This window comes from Haliotis asinina, chromosome 12 (genome assembly GCF_037392515.1).
Source record: "Haliotis asinina isolate JCU_RB_2024 chromosome 12, JCU_Hal_asi_v2, whole genome shotgun sequence".
Taxonomy (NCBI): domain Eukaryota; kingdom Metazoa; phylum Mollusca; class Gastropoda; order Lepetellida; family Haliotidae; genus Haliotis; species Haliotis asinina.
Window position 1 is genome coordinate 37,748,359 of NC_090291.1, and position 16,690 is coordinate 37,765,048.

General features: G+C 40.2%; 2 protein-coding genes across 2 annotated transcripts; both read right to left on the reverse strand.

The window, feature by feature from the left end:
- Window positions 1–875: 875 nt before the first annotated feature.
- Window positions 876–6,623, reverse strand: LOC137257862 (uncharacterized). The gene is made up of 5 exons (XM_067795349.1): window positions 6,277–6,623; window positions 5,094–5,232; window positions 4,246–4,382; window positions 3,154–3,331; window positions 876–1,711 (listed from the first exon to the last, which is right to left on the reverse strand). The coding sequence occupies exons 1-5, from the start codon at window positions 6,567–6,569 to the stop codon at window positions 1,109–1,111; spliced, it is 1,350 nt and encodes a 449-aa protein (XP_067651450.1). The 5' UTR covers window positions 6,570–6,623; the 3' UTR covers window positions 876–1,108.
- Window positions 6,624–10,466: 3,843 nt separating this feature from the next.
- LOC137257687 (uncharacterized) lies at window positions 10,467–15,231 on the reverse strand. Its single transcript, XM_067795062.1, has 5 exons — window positions 14,858–15,231; window positions 13,390–13,528; window positions 12,321–12,460; window positions 11,824–12,001; window positions 10,467–11,257 (listed from the first exon to the last, which is right to left on the reverse strand). The coding sequence occupies exons 1-5, from the start codon at window positions 15,049–15,051 to the stop codon at window positions 10,628–10,630; spliced, it is 1,281 nt and encodes a 426-aa protein (XP_067651163.1). The 5' UTR covers window positions 15,052–15,231; the 3' UTR covers window positions 10,467–10,627.
- Between the last annotated feature and the right edge of the window lie 1,459 nt (window positions 15,232–16,690).

Sequence of the window (16,690 nt, forward strand, 5' to 3'; positions counted from 1 at the left end):
CACAGTAAAGTGTGCAGTTACATTCAAGGGTAAACATAGTACTGGTACACGCCACCAAGCAGGAAATATGTTAGCAGAGCAGTGGAGTAGCCTATTGCTTAAGGAATCACTCGTCAGGCCTGGGTTCAATTCCCTGCATGGGCACAATGTTTGAACCCTACTTCTGGTGTCCCCAACCGTGATATTGTTGGAATACTGCTAAAAAGTGGCGTGAAACTAAACTCACTCACTCACTAGTGAATCAGTTTAAACTTCACCCAGCATAACAAATATTCCATGATTTCCTTCTTTGGAGTAAGAGATGACTTCATCCAAAAACCCAGCTTCAACACCCCACATGTACAATGTGTGAACTTTTCAGCCTAGGAGAATGGGCTATAAGGTAGCCTCGTGGTTAAAGCAGACTCTCATAACACTGAAGACCCAGGTTTAATTGCCCACTTGGGTACAATGTATGAAACCCATTTATGAGGTCCCATACTGTGATATCACTATACTCGCTCAATAGGGCTCAATTTGGGCTAGTAGGTCTCGGATAGTGAGGATATTTGCTCATGCTATCAGTCCCTTAAATGTTGGACTTTAATTCTTAGATATAGATCAGTGACTGAGTGAGTTTAGTTGTAGCAATATCCCAGATATATGAAGGTCCGGGTTAGAATATTGATCTTCAGTAAACCATGCTTGTCATAAGAGAACACAAACGGGATCGGGTGGTCAGACTCGCTAACTCACTCACTATTGATACAGATAAAGAAAATTACTGACTCTATATTTCTGTCCAGGTGATTCTGCTTGTGAACCTACTCACTGCCAACAAGTGTTCTGTTCTCACAAAGGGTGAATGAAAGCTCAATCAAAACGCAAACAGAAACTCAATAACAGTAACATTTTATATCAGTAAGATACATTATTTGATCATGTAAAAGGACTAGAGTAAATATTCTGTGTATGTACATGCATACCTGAATGTCATATACCATTTTTACATCATAAAATGAATCAAGCAGCATTTATAAAATATGTATTGAAAAGGATCACAGACATTCCCTGGATTTGAAACGCTATATCATTTAATACCACTGACTTATTCACAGCTGTGGAAGAGTCAGGCTTTCTCTAGTGTAACATTCATTTTCTTGTATGTGGCTGCATCTCTTGCCCTCCACTCATGCACTGTGTTATAAAGCTCCATCACTTGTTGATCCAACCTCGGACATTGGGCCATATCAGCAAGCTCATCATTGTATGCCCACTGCCTGGGGCCCATGTGATGGGCGTATCTAGGGAGCAGTCCTTGAGACAGTCGATGTTGGTAGTCCTTCTCTATGTCTTGGTTCATGTCATTCTGTGATGGCAACTTCAAGGACCCATCTAATACTGACAGAGCGACTAGAACTTGAAAATGGAACTGTGGGAAGGGGCAGACAACTTTGCAAATTCCTATAAAAGACAGTGTTGGGAATTCTGTATGGATTAGATGCTTGTAAAGGGGGGTAACTCTTTCATTTTCTATCTTGAGATTGCAAGATTCAGACAGAAAAGGGAAGGTGTATTTGTATCCAGTGCAGAAAACAACAGAGTCAATCTTTTGTTCATCCTCGTTTGAGAAGATGACCGAATCTTCCGTGAAGCGGACTATCCCAGGCTTCTGTTCTACGTTGGAGGGCAGTTTGGATGTAAGCGGGGCCTTGTTATGACTGATGAACACCTAAAACAGACAAGACTTACATAGTCATTTCTTCCTAATTCAGCTTTAGTTATCATAATAAATATATTTGTAACTGCGATATTTGTTTTCTTAAAGGCACAGTAAAAAATAGTACATTGTGGTAACTTATTAGGGATTGACAAATCAGGAAGTTACTTTGCAACTGCTGGCAATGCATGTCATTAGTGAAAACACTTAACTGACTCAGTACATCTACCTAAAAGTATATCTACAAAAGGAAATATTCCTCGTAGTAAGCCATAAACTCTACTTTTCACAAAAGGAGGAGGGGTTATGCAAGAAGTTGAAGAGTTAACTCATCACACTAAAGACCCTGGTTTGATTCTCCACACTATGATATTGCTAGAACACTGCTAAAAATATTAAGTGAAATACTAAACTTACTCACACTGTTTTGTCTCACCCAATAAAATGAATTTATTGGGAATTTTAGATCATGAAGAGTAAGTTGGGGATGGTCTTCATGAAAAAATGGCACTCTCTTGTCAAAGGTCAAAAGTTAAATCCAACATATTTGTTAACAACCACTTCAACCCATGCATGCCCATATAAGAACTCTCATCTATCAAATGGACCATTTGACTGTCGTAAAACAAATGCAGTTTCATGAGAATGTATTTGTCCCTGCAGAAGCTATAGTTACATTCTTACACAATACCAGAATTCTGGGGGAAAAACTCACTGTTTTCATGTATAACTGAAAAACCTCCCTGTCAATGATATCATAACAAGCACATGTTGAGTAGACAATGACTCCATTACAATATCCTGTAGGTTTTCAGAGAATAGATACACTGGTATCAACTCATGAAGGGACAAGCACATGTTGAGTAGTCGGTGGTCATATGGTGCAAAACCTCTTCCCAGCACATACACACTAGAAACAGTAGTTGAGACGTTGAGATGGACAATCTATGTTGACTTGTCCTGAAGACCAACAGTTTTCTTTCTGATAATAACCAATTTACTTATAAGGCCATACCACACCAGTTTTGTTTCTTGTTTTACGATTGTTTGTCTGGAGCATAAAATAGATAGAAACAAAACCACCAATCAAAGTAATATTCCTTCTTAATATTTTCTCTGGGCAATTCATGACGTATATGGGCCAAAAAAAAATCTGAAAACATTTTCTTGTAAGTTTATGTTTGGAGCAGGGAAATGTTCTTTCCTTATCTTGAACAAATATGACAAGCACATCTGCAAAAACAAGAAATAACATTGGTATGGCCTGAAAATATAACAATAATCAACTAAATGTTGTTATACAGAATCCGTCTGAATTACTGACTTGTTTGACACATACCATCATATCCCAATTGTTTAGATCAATGCTCATGATGTTGATCACTGGATTGGGTGGTCCTTGTAGCGGGAACATTGCTGAGTGTGGCATTTGACAACAAATGAATATGACTTACTGTCTGAGCCACAGTGCTGAGTTCCACCATTATGTCCATGCCTGACGACTGAGCACCAAGACAAACCACACGCTTCTGTTTGAAGGCATCTGGCTCCCGATAGTCATGGCTGTGGAGCACACGACCCTTGAACTTGTCCAGACCGGGAATGTCTGGGACCAAGGGAATAGAATAATGCCTGAAGCAAAGTAATCATGATTTTCACTACATTTCAAATTTACCCACTGCAACTTCTTATTAAATTGGTGTTTGTTTAAAAAAGGTTGATGCACATGTGATGCACTTGTAGCAGGGAGTGGAGTCCTCCCACAGGGGACGTCCTTACCATGTCAGCTTGCTGACGGGGTTAACCTCTTTGGTTATGTGGACAGGGAATCCATAGAAAGGTCACACAGAAGATTATCTTTTGTGTCATGTCGTCTTTAGTCATGTCCACTTCTCGGAATTTAACCTAAACTCTGAAGATATCTCAGGAACATAGTTAGAATCACAAGCCTAACACCGAGAACATAGATTTGGAGCTTACTACAATAGCAGATTGACGTGCTTTATCCCAATATCAAATTTTCAAGATTAAACTCATAGTGACGCAAAACATTACTGACGAAAGCCTGTTCATCTCCGCTCTCTGCCATCTTTGACAATATTTATGCCATTTCAGGATGCCATGACTGAGGTTTTTGGGTGCTCTGACTGCTGTTTTGTATGCTCAGTGTCAGTTCTCGGGTGCAAGTTTTGTTTCCATTTCAAACGATTAGGTTTGCATTACAGCGAGTTTGTTTCAGTTTTAGAGGATATTGTTGCAGTTTATATTCCTATTTTGGTGAATTTTGTTCTGTTTTGGTGTATATCAGTTCACTTTTGATGATTTGTTCATTATTTGTATTTTATACACCACAACTTTTGTATAAATGGTGTCCAAGTATGGTTCTACTGCATCCAGCATTTCACACTGCTGGCTCTCTGAACAGCTCCTTATAACTGGAATATTGCTGGATGTGACGTAAAAAAAACTCACTCACTCATTTTAACAAACGGCCACCCACTCATGGATGTTGACAACATACATCGAGTACCACATGATATACCTACCCATTGCAAACAATGACAGCATCAAACAATTCCGTCTGTTTCTTTGTTTGGCTGAAGACATTGCAATACTGCACTTCCCACTTTGGTTCTGAGTTGTTACTCTTCAAAGGACGAACACTATCTACTCTGGTCTGAAACTGCAAATGGAAATAACAAAAAGGCATTGTTGGAATATTTTTTGGCTTCAAAAATATCCTAACCAGATCTAATATCTTCAGGACATAAACCTGATTTGTTGTTTCTGTATGCAGTGTTCATCATGGTCGAATGTTGGTGATTTCATAATGTTAGGTGCCATGAGGGGCCAAGTTACTAGATACTGAGATGCTTCTGATCATTCCTGGTTCAAATCCCACTTTTGATTGTCTGTACACACAATTAGGATACAATGACATATGTCAACCAAGTCAATCCAGTGATCAACAACATGAGCATCGATCAGGGCAGTTGGGGACCAATGACATGTCAACCAAGTCAGCAAGCCTGACCACCCGATCCCATTAGTCGGGGGATCAAACTAAGATTGTGGAGACCTGTTGTAACATAGGTCTTCATGAGTATTCAGAAGTAATAGACCACTGGACATGTCCTACATGATGGTGGGTATGTTTCAGAATTTGCAACAAGCTACCAATAACAATCTGACATGCTGCTACATGTCCTGGATGTGTGTGCAGTGTGCATTATGTGTAGGGAAAAACAATTCTAGCATAAGATATTTACTCACCATATATTTCCTTCATATTGTAAATTATAGCTAAAACATTTTAAATTTCAAAAAGGAAATAGATATCTGAAGTAAAACCTGCCATGTGAATAAACAGTAAACCTATTTCCAGCAACTGTACCTTGATTTTGTCTGTGACATTGAAGTGGTCGCTGTAGTCTTGCAAATACTGCAGGACCTCTTGGTGAAATACAAATGATGGTAAATTATCCTTGAAAGGGAAGTCAGGAAATGCCATTACTTCTTTTGGCAGATTTGTCCTAAAACAAGAACATTTCACAACATTTAGTACAAGCGGTAACCTTCACCTTCATAACTTATTATGACAGCAGTGTGAAGGTTGTTGGAAAGGTGCTGCGGTAGAAAACATCCTTATCGCTACGACTGCATTAAGTCTATGTTAAGGTATAGAAGCTACGGAGACCTTAGTTCTATGACTGCATTAAGTCCATGTTAAGGTATAGAAGCTACGGTGACCTTAGTTCTACGACTGCATTAAGTCCATGTTAAGGTATTGCAGCTACGGTGACCTTAGTTCTACGACTGCATTAAGTAAATGATAAGGTATTGCAGCTACTGTCACCTTAGTGCTACAACTACATTAAGTAAATATTGGGGTATAGAAGCTACGGTGACCTTAGTTCTATGACTGCATTAAGTCTATGTTAAGGTATTACAGCTACTGTCACCTTAGTGCTACGACTGCATTAAGTAAATATTAAGGTATAGAAGCTATGGTGACCTTAGTTCTACGACTGCATTAAGTCCACGTTAAGGTATAGAAGCTACGGTGACCTTAGTTCTACGACTGCATTAAGTAAATGTTAAGGTATTGCAGCTAATGTCACCTTAGTGCTACGACTGCATTAAGTAAATATTAAGGTATAGAAGCTACGGTGACCTTAGTTCTACGACTGCGTTAAGTCTATGTTAAGGTATTGCAGCTACTGTCACCTTAGTGCTACGACTGCCTTAAGTCTTTGTTAAGATATGGGAGTTACAGTCTCCTTAGCTAAGACTGCTTTTACAATGCGAACCCTGGAAAGGGTACTGGGTACATACTTTTACCCATATCCACACAGGTATGTAATGGTCAGAATATTGTCCAAATACAATGGATGGAGGTGATGTGCTTTGATGTGCTCACGTGGTTCATAGAATGTAAATACAACACCATTAAAGCCATGCAGATAAATGTTGATCAATATCAATGCTGGGTTTATTCCATTTCACTGTGGCTTACCAAATTTTCAAATTGAAATATATTGTATATCAAAAGATTTCTCTAAGTCTTCAGCACACACCTGAGGTTTTTGTACATGCTGGAGTGTACTGGAAGTCCGTATTCATCAGTTCCAACTCTGTCTGTGTACACCCATGTCCCTCCAACTATCGGACACTGTTCAAAACAGACCCCGTCAAACACGTCCGGTCTGGCCAACAGGTGCCGCATGGCACAAAGTCCACCCGCACCAGCGCCGATCACGGCCACTCGTATCGGCATATTTCTGGGTAGAAACAATGAATGAAAGCGTCTTTGGGTGAACTCGGCAGGCCTAAAACACGTTAATACAGTAAGACAGATCTTACGAAACATCGGTCAGGTTATCCATCGTCTGCAGGTGCACGCTGGTACTTTTCGACAGACCATTCATGTAATCGTGTGGCAAACGTTAAGCGAACAGCATTACGAGTCAGTGACTTTTCGCCCCGACTAACGTTTAAAACAAGGCTCTGTGACTTTCTATTATGCTACACGATCTTAAGGTGAAAACAAGGGGTGTGGAATCGATGGGTTCAAGCTGTTTACTATCGGAATTAAGTACATTGTTAAGCATTGCACGGCTGCACAAGAAACTACATGATAACATACAAATCAGCCTTGTGCTAATGACGCGACCTGCATTGTATAATTAAGTGGATATTACCAACAACTTTGACATGAAAACGTCAGCTAGCAACTGGGGCACAATCGAGCCTTATACAAATATACTATTGTTTGATGCAACCAGTGCATGCTAATACCGGTACTTTAGAACTTCCTTTGAGTAGTAGATCATATATAGTCCTTAGTAAGTGGACATTTGTCCAGTTAGATCATAATTATATAACTGATCTTTAACAGCTAAACTGTGAGCAGTACCTCTGCTCACCCTACAGTGAATAAATGAGTGAGTGAGGTTAGTTTTACGCCGCTTTCAGCTATAAGGAATGCCTGTCACCTGGCGGTCTGTAAACAATCGAGTCTCGACCAGACAATTCAGTGATCAACAACATGAGCATCGAACTGCGCAACTGGAAACTGATGACATGTGTCAACCAAGTCAGAGAGTCTGACCACGATCCCGTTAATCACCTCTTACGACAAGCATGGGGTACAGGAAAATAATATTCTACCCCGGACCTCCACGGATCTACTGTCATACTGTCCAGCCACATATCTCTAATCCCGCTAAAACCAAAATTTCGCCTGGTAAGCAGGACCACGAAAACCTGCATCTGGTTGGAAATATTCATGTCACACATTTCACTTGTGCTGTTCTGTTAACAGCATACATCTCCATGCATGCGTGTGATCTTTATGGGGGAAATGGCGAGCTCACTTTGAGTTGTGGTGGAGCTTGTTCATGTGGTGCTTTGAGTCACTGAATGTGGTTCTACACTGCTTTCAGACAGCAGTATTAAGACTGGGGACACTCAAAATGGGAAGAATTGTTTTGTTCCTGAAGTGGGCTTCACACACTGCAATCACGTGCGGAATCGAACATGGCATGGCAAGCAGACACTATACAGCCTCTGACAAAAACGTTCGATTCCTCACATAGGTACAATGAGTGAAGCCCATTTCTGATGTCCCCAGTCGTGAAGTTCTTGGAATATTGCTAAGAGCAAAGTAAAACTCACTGACAGATGGTCGTTTCAACACCATGCGCCATGCAGCATAACACTTGATCTGCCCTGAACCACTAGACTATAAATAACATCATGTCTGTCAATAATGACCTACCTCGTACTTGCTTGTCTTCAGCGATATACCATAGGCTTATCTCCAATCAAAATATCCGCCAGGTTGTATCCGACGTTTCGCTGTGTCATAGAAGCGAAACCGTGATGGTAACTTACATACGTTATCTTATCTCCACCACGCGTGATCTTGCAGCTGGGAGAGCTATTACAATACTGAGAACAGGTATGTTGAACCCACAATGGTCTTAAGCACACACGTGGCCCCGACGTTATGCCGTATTAACGTTACGACCGTCGCCACTCCTCCGAAGACCACGGACGTTGTCGTACTCATTTTCAAGTTTGTCTGGGTTTTTTTACCTACATAGTAAACTTAGTGCAGCGCACTCACATATTTAAACGTGCTTCAGTGACAAAACCGATCCGATGCAACTTCCCAGTTGACTTGTACCATACGTTCTTGAATTATTTCGAGCGAACAAAGACTTAGCAAATATTTATGAGGGGTGCCACCGGTGGGGCGGGATACGCCCGCCACTTCGATTGTCTGATCCAGATTCGATTTGTTTACTTCGTATCGCATAGTAATAATCACTGGGTTGTCTGGTCCAGATTAGATTTGTTTTCAAACAATATTGTACATGTGCAGCTGCAATAGTGCTGAAACAAGTACACACTCAAGATATAGTCAGAACTTTGCAGTAGACTCTGCCTGTCAGCAGAGATTTCTTATTAATGTTGAAAGGGTTTTGTTGATTATATTTATAAGTGAATAGTGAATAACCCAGAAAAAAGTGTGTCCGAATTGGATATTGGTAGTTCTTGAAAAAACGACAAGATGATTGGAATTCCTATTGCTTTTATGATAATAATTGAACATCGTTTTTTTTAAATAATACATGCTTATTTACATACAAACCCATGTCTATAGAAGTATGACCCCGGAATGTTTAATGTTGACTTTATTGGGGAATGTGAACATTCAAAATGTTATTTTGTGTGTCTTACACAATTCAAGGTCAATAGTGAGTGTACCCTTTATGTGACTGTATGACAGCCAGTACTCTCCTCATACCCCCTGCCAGCCGGCTGATCATCTGAAGGAGCAGTCTACGCCACTCCTCGAGTAAAGCTTTCAACTGGGACAGGTTCTGTAGAGGAGGGTCCCTTTGATGCCATTAGTTTTATAGGTCCCAGATATGCTCCATGGAGTTCAGATCGTGGCTCATTCAATCGTGATTTATTACTCGCCCGTGGAAAATACTGCAGTGTAATATTTTACGGCGATATTACACTAGTGTATTATCGCTTCATGTATGATGTCATAATGATTCACAGTTTTGACGTCACAATCGCCTCTGCCGCAACAGACTGCGCTGTCTATATTAATTGACATGATGAAAGTGGCATATATGGTTCTGACATAACTTATATCTTATTACACAGGCATTTTATTAAATGTTGATATCTGAGTAAACGATATTAGTTGGTGTCTTTTTGGACACATGCACTATTGTGCAACGAATGTTTTTGAAGGCTCAACTGAACTGGAAGCATTACTAACACATCAGTGCCCAGCTTTCCGAAGCTCTCTTATCGCTAGGATAGTCGCAAGTGACATACATTAACATTAACTTACGACTATATTAGCGCTAAGAGAGCTTCGAAACTCTAGGCCCAGGATTATTAAACTCAACAAGGCTTATCGTCAAAGGTGACGTGTAATTGTAGTTGAAACGTGAGCTATAGGGTTTACTAGTCACCCTCGCTGCACTGATGGTGATGATAGCAAGGATGGCATCAGCCACTAACCATCTTCAGTCATTCAAATCTAGTTTGTTCTTACATATATTCAGTAATGAATGCTGTTGATTGCTATAATTTAGTTTGAATATTTGTCCAGTTTGTAGTCGTGTCATTTCATGACACAATATTTGTTAAACTACTGACGCACATTACGCAATCTCAAGTAAGTCACCTTCATTCAAGTGACGTATATATAATCAAACTTCACCTGACAGATAAGAGTCCTGTAATTAAAAAACTACTCTGACAAATTCATTATTTGGAGCTAAAGAATCACACAAAAGTTGAATTGATGCGTTGACTCAATATGATGAAGTTCTCAATTTTCAGTTTAAGACCAGGAACCAGGAATGATTTTCGAAATTCTCGTAGCGATAAGATAGTCATCAGTGCCATACATTAACATTACCTTACAACTATCCTAGCGCCAAAAGAGCTTCGAAAATCTAGGCCCAGGATGGAATCTCGTGAGGTTCATGGGGAAAACACACCTAAATATATTTAGAAGATTGAAGGTCTCAACAAAAAACTGTGTGCTTGTGCTGGCAATAATCTCTATGTTTCAATCAGTTTAAGAAAAGACTGACAAATAAATTCAGCGATAGCGGTCATCGGTCCACAATGCAAGTATATTTAAAATGTATCATCCTACATATATAGGCATCGATTGTATATGTTCTTAGAGTAATTGCAAAGGTTTTAGCATAACATGATCCAGTACTGTGTATAGAATATCCATCACTTTATTTCTCGAGGTAGATACATTGCTCAGATATTACACTGGAGGTTTCATAGTTCGTCACACGTCTTCCCTGCAATAGTCTCTGGTAAGACATTTGCAGTTATATAAATGTTAAACATATTAACACATTCCCTTAACACTTATCTCTCAACATGAAAGTTATCGTTTCCAACACGGACATATTTTTCTTTCTTATATCCGATTAAATTCTTTATCCTTGTTCGATGTACATAATCATAAATGTTTTTCACGTTGGCTGGTATCGGATCTTGGAACCCGCCTAGCTGTGCCAGCTGGCCATGGTATTCCCATTGGTGAGGACCCATCTGATGCGCGTGTCTCCTTGGCAACCCACGTGCCATGCGAGCAGCAAGATCATTGGCTTCATCCTCCTCCATCTCTTCTTTTGATGGCAGTTGAACATTTCCGCTAAGGATGGATATCACGGTACTTATCTGAATGTGGAATTGTGGGAAAGGGCATACAGTTTTACACAAACCAACCAAGAACAAAGATGGAAACTTGGAATGAACTAGATGCTTGTAAAGGGGAGTAACTCGCTGATCTCCGTCGACCTTGACCCCAACTTTGGGGTCAAGGAAAGGGAAGGTGTACTGATAACCAGTGCAGAAGAGAAGAGTGTCAATCGTAGCTTCCTGGCCGTTCTCGAAAACAACTGATCTTTCCTTTAAACGCTTTATTCCAGGAACTAGATGGACGTTTTCCGGCAACGGACATTGTAATGGCGCCTTTCTGCTGCTTAGGAATACCTGTAAAATAATTTGGGCCAAGTTGTTTTCAGAGAGCATGTGGATGTAGAACTTTGCATTGGGAACAAAAATTACAGAGAATATACATAAGACGATATGATTACATTTAAAAAAACATATTTATCTCCACCATTACCAAACAATTCATAAATAAACCAGCGTATGGTGGAAAATTACTTCCGATAAGGACAAACTTTGTAGATGAACATCTTCTTTATTCAAGTGATAAGACGTTTCGATACACATTCTTCTATAGTTGTCAAGCAAGTATCCCTGCAAGAATCTGTATCAAAACGTCGCACTACCTGAATATAGAAGATGTTCATCAATAACGTATGTCCTTATCTGACTCTCCATCTTCTAAAAATGACATTCAAAGCACTTGTAACTACAAACTGGCGAATTCACTATTTTTGAGATAGTCAATGGCACCCTTCAGCTTCAGGTAATATTCAAGATTAACCACTATTTTCTCACCACATTCCTCGGTCACACGATTGCCACGTCCAGCTTAATATTTGCATTAGTTGCATATAGGTACCACGTTCCACAAAGACCCCATATACCTCTTTGGCTTCTGGGCTAACGTCAATGGCGATATCCTGCCCCGAGGCTCCGGCTCCGAGCAGTACCACTCGCTTCCCCCTGAAGGCTGAAGGTATCCTGTAGTTGTGGCTGTGAAGAACCTCCCCCTCAAACACGTCCAGCCCGGGGGTGTCCGGTATCAGCGGGGTGGAATAGTGCCTTAAAATACACAACGTTATATATTCTTGTTATTCGTCAGAAATGTCACTTTGGTTTCACATAATCCTATTCCTAATTGATCTTTTTTTTTCAAATGTTTTCATTTAATAATAAGTTCATGTCACTGAAAACATCAACTGTTTATGTTTTGTTGTTTTAGTTTTTCGATCATGGACATTTGACGAAAATAATCATGTCTGATTTTGTCATCGTAAAAACACAGTTTTGAGTCAGTTAAATTTATGTTGACACTCAGGCCTAGTGAACACCGTCAAGCTAGTATCTGTCTGTCTGTCTGTCTGTCTGTCTATACACGTACCCATTGCAGACGATAACAGATTCAAACTCTTCTGTCGTCTGCTTCTTCCTATCGTCTGCTTCAGAATACGTCACCTTCCATTTGACGGCAGGAGTGTTTGGTTGACACACGGGTGTAACATGTTCAACCACCGTCTTGAACTAAAATCCACACAGTACAGAATAGTGAAAGCTTCTATACTACACGCAAAAAAAAACATTCCATGCAAAAAACAAGGGCAATAGTAAAGAATCCGTAAGTACATATAGTTCTAGATTTTTATTTAACAATACGTCAACAACTCATACTGTATGATTTCCCAGAACTTTGAGACGAACAAATCGATGTTTTTCTTTGTTTCTTTTCTAGATAAACAACCATAAACAAGGTCCTAAAACACTATTCTAAGGTTAACGCACATATGTATCCGGAATGGTTCAGTTAGTTAATTCAAGTACACCTTGGGGTCTCATTCACATTCACAAAGCGTTCGCAGAACTTCGATATTCGTAACCCTAAACAAAGTAGACAGACAGTCCATAACGTTGCGAGCAGCTTGTGGTTTCTGGGCATTACGAAATTTGTAAGTCTAAATAAAGTAGACAGACAGTAACGTTACGAGCAACCTGTGGCCAACTGGGGTACTAATCTTGTGTTAAAAGTAAGTGATTTGGTCAACCATCGCTTTGAACAACATTCCGGGTACATCATGGTGTGTAAGCATGGCATAACAGAAAGGTCATACCGGCTTACAATTTCAGTATGAGTAAGTCAATCAGTATGGTTTTGTGCCGCTTTTAGCAATATTCCAGCAATATCACGGGAGGGGACACTGGGAACGGGGACTCGAACCTGGGTCTGTAGCGTGGCACGGCTACCCCCATCGCAAAACACACACCTTGAGAGTAAAAGGCAGCAATAGACTGGTTCTGTCTGGTTCGAATCCACAATTACAGCGCTGTAATACTGTCGAAATGATACACAAATCAACATGAATTAAAACTGGTAGATAGATCTGATTCTTTAACTACTTATACATAAATTCATCGACAGTGCCCTTAATCTTTGAAAATCATCATATCGTTACTACCTTAATAAATTTGTAAAGTTCAAAATGTCGTGCGTATCGTCGAAGGTATTCGGCGACATCCGTGTGATGGACGAAAGACGGCAGACTTGAATCGAACGGGAAGTCGGGGAATGCCATGATCTCCTTCGGCAGGTTGGTACTAAAGCGATACAGTCATATACTCAGTGATCAAAGTAGAATATATCATGAGGATAGTATAACGATGTATCGTTTCACCTTGACAGAGCGGAGTTTACACGGACGTCGATAAACGACAGGTTCACGTGCATATTGTTTGTGATTTACAAGTCAGGATCAAAACTTTGAAATATCGCAATTTGTTTGGTTTTTGAGAATAGTAACAGATCACCAGATGTATACATCAGTTTAATATAGCACAATGACATTCCTTAAGAGTCACGTTCCTATGAATTATATATCGACTGGTAGACCTAGGAATGCACTAACATATAAAAGCAGATTGTTAAAGAGCATGTGCAAATGTTTCTCTTAAATTGTCAATATCTACTAATCAAATCAATGGCACAAATCGGGTAAACACATGTCATGGATTCCCAAATGCGTAGAGACTCATGGTATAATTCACCGGGTTGTCTGGTCCAGACTCAATTATTTAAAGATCGCCATATAGCTGTAATATTGCTGAGCGCAGCGTTAAACAACAAACAAGCGACATGGAACGATTTTAGATCTGTCTGTTAACAGATATCCCAAATGTTTTCAGTTTGCACGTGGCTTTGTGTTTATGGCTGAAATACACTTACGACGGTGTATACATATACTCTCCCTACCAATCAATGTATAATAAATTATTGACTGATCGATGGCAGGAGAGGTTTCATACACCAAATACAGTATGCACGGAAAACACTAGACCGCAACTCATAACAACATGGATAAAACACTCCTCTTTAGACCGCATTCTCTTCCCACAAAGGTTACTTGTCATATCGTCCTACGAACGTCCGAATCTCTGTGGGAACGTTCGTCAGAAGATATGACAAGCAACCTCTGTATACGTACGTGGGATGAGATTGGATCTTTCGACGAAAGACTGCAACCAAAATATCTTTTAGAAACAAAATCAAGTTACAACAGCTGTGATGCCACAGCGATTAGCCAGTGGTTGTCTCCCTTAAAAGTCTGAACGTATTACAAGGGGGCGTGCTTATCGGTTATGGAGCTGAATCGGGTTTGTAGGCTGAAACAGAACGTGAAACGCGGTCAGATTGCCTCATTTACCTGACTGTGGCATTCGTTAAAATATATTGAATATAAATTACTATAAGCTGTGCTAACTGATTAACTCAAGAAGAATAACTCTTGCAGGCAGAACCCACGTCAATATTTCACTAAACAATACTTTTAATCTGCCATAATCAGAGACCATATACTCAAGGACCATATAATTGATATGGTCTCTGATATAATATAATCTATCACATGGCCTCTGTCATAATGGACTCACCGAAGATTCTTGTACATGCTAGACTGAATCGGCAGGCCTCGCTCATCTGTTCCGGTTTTATCTGTGTAATTCCATGTTCCCCCAACATCTGCACTAAGCTCGAACCCCACCGGACTGAAACCCTGCGGGTGTACCTTGAGAAGTCGTAAGGCACAGAGACCCGCAGCCCCACATCCTATAACAGCGACCCTCATACTGTCAGTGTAGGGCCGTCTTATCAATATTCTGTACTCTCAGAATAATCAGTGTGGAAAGTAAGGTAGTAGGTAAACACCTGAGTAAAATAGTTAGGTCGATACATGCTCCACATCAGCGCGTACTCACTGCGCCGTTCGGAAAGGAACCATTCAATTTCGATAACGCTGTCTGGAGTTCGGAGTCGCATCCTTCCCACACATAATGCTGTGCATAGCCTACTGTGGACACTATGAGCACCGGGATGGCTCGACTTGGTCTTTCCTACAGACACTATATATAATGTATCAAACAATTGTTAATGTGTTCATTAAAATAATGTTAATAACAGTTAGATGTCAGTGAAATGAATTCATACCATTGATACTGATTAGGCCTTTGACATGAAATGTTGCCATGTTTAGAGTGAATGACTTTAGTTTTACGCAGCACTCAGCAATATTCCAGCTATATGGCGGCGGTCTGTACATTATCGAGTCTGGGTCAGACAAACCAGTGATCAACAGCATGAGCATCAATCTGCACAATTGGGAACTGATGACATGTGCCAACCAAGTTAGGGAGCCTGACCACCCAACCCCGTTAGTCTCCTCTTATGACAAGCAGAGTCGCCTGTTATGGCAAGCATGGGTTGCTGGAGGCCTATTCTACCCAGGGACCTTCAGGGGTCTCCCATGTGTAGATACGGTTACGGGGAGCTCAAGACATTGCACAGCGTAATATCACATTTATTACAGCTTATACAATTTTGAAATGGCTAAAATACATGGAGCAAACCTGACAGACGGTGAGCGGAATAGTTTCCATATTTGGCGAGCCAGTCGGGCTAGCTATGCCTGGAACTAAGCAAGAAATTACAGAGGGATAAAATACCACCAAAAACAAATCAGAAAACACGTGTATGAAATATTTTGTTCGTGTTCAAGTAAGTCATCATTAAACCGGTAATATGATGAACATCTTGATCAGGCCAAAATCTTGCATGATGTCAAAGTGTATTGTAACTAATAAGTCGGAGAGAGTGATCTGTTTACATAATGACCCCGTTAAAATTCACTTGCCAGTCAGGTCAGTGGCTAGTGAGATTTACTGGCCAGATATGATTTTCACTACCCATGGGCTAGCGGGCCAGGTGCTGTTTCGCACACAGGTGACAGGTGACACTGTATCAGGGATAATCTACAGCTTAGGAGATTATATAGTGATTGCATATGATACAGATACAGGCTATATACAGATTGTATATGATACAGATACAGGCTATATACAGATTGTATATGATACAGATACAGGCTATATACAGATTGTATATGATACAGATACAGGCTATATACAGATTGTATATGATACAGATACAGGCTATGTACAGATTGTATATGTAGATTATCCCTGGTCTTATAGTCTCCCTGTACCGTGACTTCATAGGAGAATGGCATATATTCAGGAATCAGGAAAGAAGTTCATTGGTTACCCCGCGAGAAATAAATTTAGTTTCCAAATTTTGTATACAAATTATGTATCAAAGAAGTGGTTCTAACCTTACCATTCGATCTCGTTAGTCGCCTGTATTAACAAAATTCGATCGTCACCTCTGGCGCCAAGCATTTGTTGCTATATCGACTGTTCTGACCCGAACAT

Bases quoted from the DNA above. Each gene is read 5' to 3' on its own strand.
- LOC137257862 (XM_067795349.1), bottom strand. From the start codon at position 6,569: ATGTTTCGTAAGATCTGTCTTACTGTATTAACGTGTTTTAGGCCTGCC. The intron at 3,332-4,245 runs GTAGGTATATCA...ACTTTGCTTCAG, and splicing joins GCTGTCATTGTTTGCAATGG to GCATTATTCTATTCCCTTGG. The intron at 1,712-3,153 runs GTAAGTCATATT...TGTCTGTTTTAG, and splicing joins TCAGCACTGTGGCTCAGACA to GTGTTCATCAGTCATAACAA.
- LOC137257687 (XM_067795062.1), bottom strand. From the start codon at position 15,051: ATGAGGGTCGCTGTTATAGGATGTGGGGCTGCGGGTCTCTGTGCCTTA. The intron at 13,529-14,857 runs GTGAGTCCATTA...GTATCGCTTTAG, and splicing joins AGCATGTACAAGAATCTTCG to TACCAACCTGCCGAAGGAGA. The intron at 12,002-12,320 runs GTACGTGTATAG...GTGTATTTTAAG, and splicing joins TCTGTTATCGTCTGCAATGG to GCACTATTCCACCCCGCTGA.